Source organism: Ursus americanus, chromosome 21 (assembly GCF_024610735.1).
Source record: "Ursus americanus isolate L20-20 chromosome 21, mUrsAme1.1.p, whole genome shotgun sequence".
Taxonomy (NCBI): domain Eukaryota; kingdom Metazoa; phylum Chordata; class Mammalia; order Carnivora; family Ursidae; genus Ursus; species Ursus americanus.
In genome coordinates, this window is record NC_142147.1 from 46152454 (window position 1) to 46158531 (window position 6078).

Genomic DNA, 6078 nt, shown 5'->3' on the forward strand with positions numbered 1-6078 from the left:
TTTGTCAGAGGGTTCTAGGGCTCCTTCCTGGACTCTTCTCTGGCATTCTCTAGCCCCTTGGTGATCCCATCCAGCCAAATGGTTTGTAAGACCACCGTTATGCTGATGACCTGTATTAGTTATTTATTGCCATGTAACACTCCAAGATTTAGCAGCTTCAAACAGCACACTTATGTCAGTTTAGTTTCTATAGGTCAGAAATCTGGGAGCAGCTTAGCTGGGTGGTTCTGGCTACCACTGTCTGTAGCGAGGTCACGGTCATGCTGTTGGCCGAAGGCTTGCCTGGAGCCAGAGGGTCCACTTCCAAGGTGGCATACTGTCTCCAGATGTACTTGCAGGATTTTGATGTATGGAGATGACTAAATGATGACACGGAGAGGCCAATGCCATTGAAAGAAGAGTCTTAGTACTTAACATTTCCCAGGAGGAATCACGCCACACCCCACTGGGCCACAGGGGAAGCACCAGGTTTGGTCAGAAGCTGGAGCTGGAGGAAAGCCTAGGCCACAGACTTCATGGGGGTTTCTGCACTAAAGGCAAGGCAGGCAGGGAAAGCAGCTTAGAATTGGCTAGTGTGGATAATGCCGGTGGGCTCTGGGCTAGAGGGGTGGTCTCTAGTCCTGGGTGCTTTCGGGCAGCTGGGTGTGGGAGTTAGATTAAGTGGGTAGGGGGGGAGGTATTGGAATTGGTTGGTTTGCATATGAAAAGTGGGCTCCCAGCCCTTTGCTATCCCTAAGAATTGTCTAGCTCTGGGAGGGCGTCTCTCCCTGGCCAGCAAGGTTTTTAAGATGTCAAAACATCCTGAGGTAGAGTAAAGAACATGAGGAACACACACTCCCCTGACAGTTGGCAGGAGGCCTCAGTCCCTCACACGGGGACCTCTCCATAGGGCCGCTTGGGTGTCCTCACACCGTGGCAGCTGACTTCACCCCAGAGTGAGTGATCCAAGGGCGAACCAGGCAGAGGCTAAAACGTCAGCTGACTAGTCAGCTGACTAGCTGTATTCTGCTGGTCACACAGCAGCCCTGAAGCAAAGGCAGAGGGGACTACAGGGGGCAGGAACACTGGAGGGCAGGACCCTGGAGGCTGCCTGCCTTAACTCCCCCATGCGCCTCCCTTGCAGGGACCTTTCCCCAGAACCAGGCTTTGTACACTCAGCCCCATACTCCACATCACCCCGTGGATGTCTGAAAGAGAGCCCACGGAACATCACGTGGCCAATGCAGAGCTCCTGCCCACACACCAGACACCGCCGTCATTCCACTTGCTCAGGCCAAGATGTGATTACCCTACACTCTCCCCCTCTCTCAGCCCGTCCTGTTGGCTCCACCTTCGAAACAGACCCAGAATCCATCCCCTTCTCACCTCCTTGGCCGCTGCCACTCAGCTTGCCCTTGGCCTCCCTAGTCTGTTCCCAACACAGTGAAAGTACCACAGTCCTTAAAGCTCCCCAATGCCTCCCACCTGACTGGGAATAAAAGCCAAGCCCTTCCAGGAGCCTAGGGGCCCCATTGCTCCTCTGACCTCTTCTTCTCCCTCTGTCTCCCTGTGTCCCCCATTCTGGCCACCCTGCTCTGCTGGTGGTTCCCCTGGCCCCCCAGCATCTCTGTCCTGCTGAGGCATCTGCCTGCTCTCCTCCCAGGCTCCAGGGCTCACCCAGCACTGCCTTCCAGTCTCACTGAAGGTCTTCTTCCCCAAGAGTGGTCCCTGACGTCCCTACTCCAGATGCAGCATCACTCCCCACCTCTCTTCCCGATTTTTTTCTCCAAAGCACTCCTCACCAGCTAACATGCTACCTACATTTATAGCCTCCCCCCCCCCCCCCGTCTCTGCACGCTGGAATACAACCTCCATGAGGGCAGGGACTTCTCTCTGTTTTGTTCTCTGCATACAGCAGGCGCTCAGTAAGTGTCTTGCAATAATGGTAGCATGAGAGGCACAAGATGGAAAACAAGCAGGAGGTAGTCAGAGACTCGGGAGTGATAAGAAAGGGAGAGGAGCCTAGATAGGAGGTGAGGGTGGACTCGGGGAGAAACCCTGAGAATGGAAGGGGAGAGAGAAGCGGAGAGACAGAGGAGTTGAGAGGCAGAGAGTTGAGGCCGGCAGAGAGGTGAGGCCGGCAGAGCCCGGAAAGAGCAGAGGATGAGAGGGGGAAGGAGAGGAGGACTGTTTTTAGGGGAGGCAGGAAGGGGAGAGCAGACGCAGAAGCCAGGCGAGGGGGCGGCGGCGAGGAGAGCGCTGTCGTCGCCGGTCGGACGGTGACCACCGCGCCCCGTCCTGCGCCGCCCACAGGTGTCGGTGTGCCAGGAGATGCTGCAGGAGCTGCGGCACGCGGTGTCTTGTCGCAAGACGTCGCGTTCCCGCCGGCGCCGGCGCCCGGGCGGCCCGAGCCGGGCCCTGCTGTCGCTGCGCGCGGTCCGTGAGATGCGCCTCAGCAACGGCAAGCTCTACTCGGCCGGCGCGGGCGGGGATGCGGGCGGCGCGCACGGGGGTCCCCAGCGCCTCCTGGACGACCCGGGGCCGCCCGGCGGGGCCCGGCCCTCCGCCCCCACGCCCTGCACCCACGTGCGCGTCTGCCAGGAGTGTCGGCGCATCCAGGCGCTGCGGGCGTCCGGGGCTGGCGCGCCCCCGCGTGGCTTAGGCGCCCCCGCCGAAGCCACGAGCCCGCCCCGGCCGCGGCCCGGCCCCGCCGGCCCCCGCGAGCTGGCCGAGCACGAGTGACCACGGGCGGAGCCGGGCTGGCGGCCGGACTGATCGCAGGGACGGGGTCCGCCCCAGGCCCGGGCCGCCCCCTCTTCCCCAGCGGGCAAGGGACGGGACTTGTGCCCCCCGCACCGGTGCGCCGGACGCCGCGATTTTGCCTTCGGCTTACGGTGAAGTCCTGCGAGGCCCGGCTCCTGAGCCTGCCTGCGCCCCCTATTGGACTCGCCAGACGGTGCCGCGGACCCTGCACTCCGCCCCCGACTGCGGACATGAGCGCAGGAACCGAGGACTTCAGGGGCCGGGTACTGCGGAGCCGTTCCAGAAGCGGAAAGCAGTCCGCGAGGAGAGCCCCATCCTGCGACTGCTCAGGCTCCCCAAGACTTGACACAGCCCTCCCCACTTCTGGAGGAGGGGAGGGCCTTTGGGCAGATGGGTGTCCCCTGGCGCCCCTCAACTCTTCTCTTTCTCTCTTTTTTTTGGGGAGAAACCTCGGAATTTCTATGAGACCCCCCCAGGGAGGAGGTCAGTTGGGCCCCCTACCCTCCCCCTGCCACACCCCTGTCCCTGTTGGAATAAAAAAAAGAACAAAACCCCAAAACTGGGGATACCTGGGTCTCATTTCCTGGGGGTGTGAGGGCATTAAAGTCTTGGGCTCCCCAGGGAGTCTGCTGAGAACCACACACTGGACGGTCACTCCTGGACTCTCTCCACCCTTGGGCCCTGCCCTCAGGCAGCAGGTCAGCCCAGGTCCTGGCAGCTGGCCCCTCTCCACTGACCTTCTCTCAGGACAGAAGGAGGCTGCAACAGAGACCCTGAGACAGATGGAGAAAGATGCAGGGATCTGGAGAGGCGGAGACACCAGGGAACAGAGACACAGAAAGACAGAAACCAGATGGGGTTAGGGGGAGGGGAGGGTGAGTGAACTGCTTAGTGTGGTGGTGCCTGGGTGGCCACACAGTGACAAGTGTGTGCTTGGGCCAGGGTGATTTGATGACTTTTTAATTGTGGGCATGTGTGTGTATGTACGCCTGTGAGGCCGTCTTCAACTGTCTGTGACTGTGACCCTGTGTTTCTGCTGAAAGTGTGCCTCCCCAGCCCCCAAGAGAGGAAGTGAGAAATCCCAGTGGGGGGGGGGGGTGGCTGAAGGGCTGGTTGAGCAGGGAGAGGGGTGGGTCCGCTTTCTGTCCCCGCCTTCCCCGCCTCCCCCCTGTCGCCCTGCTGGAGGTTTCCACTGGAAACTGCAGCTGAGAAAGGACGAGTGAAGGTCACACAGCGAGAGCCATAACGAGGCCGAGTAGAAGGGGGAGAGATGGAGAGGTGGAGAGAGAGAGGAAGAGATGGGGTAGGGGTGGGGGAGAGAGAGAGATGGGGAGAGACAAGGAGGGGGGCTGAGAGGGAGGGGGAGAGAGAGTTGGGGCTGAGAGGGGGAGAGGCAGAGAGAGACATACCGTGATTAGGTGAGATGGAATGGAGAAGGGGACAAGAGACTGAGACAGGCGGGGAGACAGATGAAGCAGGAAGTTAAGAGACCCCAGGGAATTGGGGCTGAGAGAAGCAGAGATTGAGGTGGGACAGAGGCAGGCTAGAGATGGGAAGCCAAAGAAAACTAGATGGAGAGGGGAGGGGGCCGGAGTGGTGAGGAAAGCCAGACTGAGTGGGACCCAGCTGGGAAAGGAGAGGCTGGGCCCTCCCCTCCGGCAGGCTGCCGGAACCCGGGAGCTGTCCGTTCAGCACCGTCCTGGTGGGGACTGGCGCGCACTGTCCTGTCTCCCTTGCGGGGCCGGCGGGCATCCAGGAGAAACTGGTACACAGCACCCCCTGTCTCCTCCCGGCCCCTTCTTTGTCTCCGGCACTTGCTGTGTGTGTGCCCCTTGGGGACAGGTGTGGGGGTGAGCTTGTCTCAGGGTCTAAGTTGTCCCCACATCTATTGCACAGACTTTAATCAATGTCTCTGCCCTTGGGCTGGACTCTCAGTCTGTTGAGGTGACTAGAATATGATTGCAGACATTTCTGGTCTCTCTAGATCTCTGTCCCCATACCATGCAGCTGATCTATGAGGTCTCTCCCCATTTCCGAGTCTCCCACCCCTCCCCATTTCTGCTCCAAGTGTCTCCCTCGTCTTTATCTCTGAGTCTCCCCAGTTTGCCTAATGTGTCTCTGCCTGGCTCTCTTTGTCCCTGTGGCTCTCTGTCACCTTCACCGAGTAATTTTGTTGCTCTGTTTCCCTCCATCTGTTTTCTCATCTGTCTTTGCCGGTCTCTCTGTCTTTGTCAGTCTGTCTGTATCTGCCTCTACTTGGTTCTGAACTGTGTCCATTTCTCTTAAGTCTCTCTTTATGACTCTCTCACCAAGCTCTCCTGTCTGTGTCCATTCCTGTGACCTTCCTAAGGCTTCCCTCCTCCCCCCCCCAACTTCTGCAGAGCCTCGCGCTGGGAGCATGGTGCACAGTCATCAGTCTCACCAGGCTCGTGTCTGAGGAGGGAGTGCATAAAGGGGGACATAAGCCTGTATCTGGGTGTCGTGTGGGGGGCCGAGATCTCCCCCAGGCAAACTGGAGAACAGGGAGAGAGAGAGCCTAGAATCTCCTGGGATCCAAACACCTTTAGGTATCTCTATCCCCCCAACCCCCTTGCCCATGGTCTAGGCCCTTCCCTGCCAGAAACAGACAAGGTGTAGGTGGCAGGGCGGGGAGATACTATATGTTGACAGATCCTCCCCCCACCACACACACCCCCAGGAAGGGGGCAGAATTGCAGTGGGGACCTGAGGGCCAACCACCTGGGCTAGAAGATGTGGCTCCCCCCCACCTTCCCCAGTCTCCATGGAGACAGGCCAGGTCTGCAGGCCCAGCCTCCTTTGCTGCATATTCGGCCTCCCTATTACCATGGCAACAAAGGACAGCGGGGAGGGATGGGGATGGGTCAGAGTACAGGATTGGGCCGAGGCTCTGTGTGCTGGGGAAAGCCAGGGAAGCTGACTCCCTGCCCCCCTTTACTCCCAGGCCCTGTCTCCTTGTCCGTGTTTGTCTCTCTTCGGCTTTGAATCTCTGTCTCTCTGTTTCTCTTTATTTGTGTCTCATTCTGGCTTTTAGCCTTTCACATATTTCCCTGATCAGGCCCTTAACCTTTACCACCCACCCCCCATGCACATCAGGCTCACTCTGTGCCCCTTGCCTGTGTCCCCCAGGCCTCCACTCCCACAGGTGGGGAGGATACCCACATTCTGAGGAAGCTACAGGGACAGGTGTTCACTTGCTCTCTGCCCTTTCTATAATCCCCTGGGAAAGTCTGAGGTGTTCCTCAGAGAGCAAAGGGTGGGGGTGAGAGGCTGGGACTGCTCAGGCTTCGATGGGCAGCTGATAGGGTGTTGTGTGTA

The 6078-nt window shown here is 59.2% G+C and overlaps 1 protein-coding gene across 2 annotated transcripts in view; it reads left to right on the plus strand.

Moving 5' to 3' along the window:
* GRIK5 (glutamate ionotropic receptor kainate type subunit 5) overlaps nt 1-3299 on the plus strand; it is a 48741-nt gene extending 45442 nt beyond the window's left edge. For both annotated transcript variants that reach the window (XM_087870829.1, XM_045777081.2), the window contains exon 20: nt 2293-3299. In XM_087870829.1, coding sequence (XP_087726955.1) covers nt 2293-2721 — 429 coding nt within the window. In that variant the 3' untranslated portion in view covers nt 2722-3299. The remainder of the gene's footprint in view (nt 1-2292) is intronic.
* Nucleotides 3300-6078: the final 2779 nt, after the last annotated feature.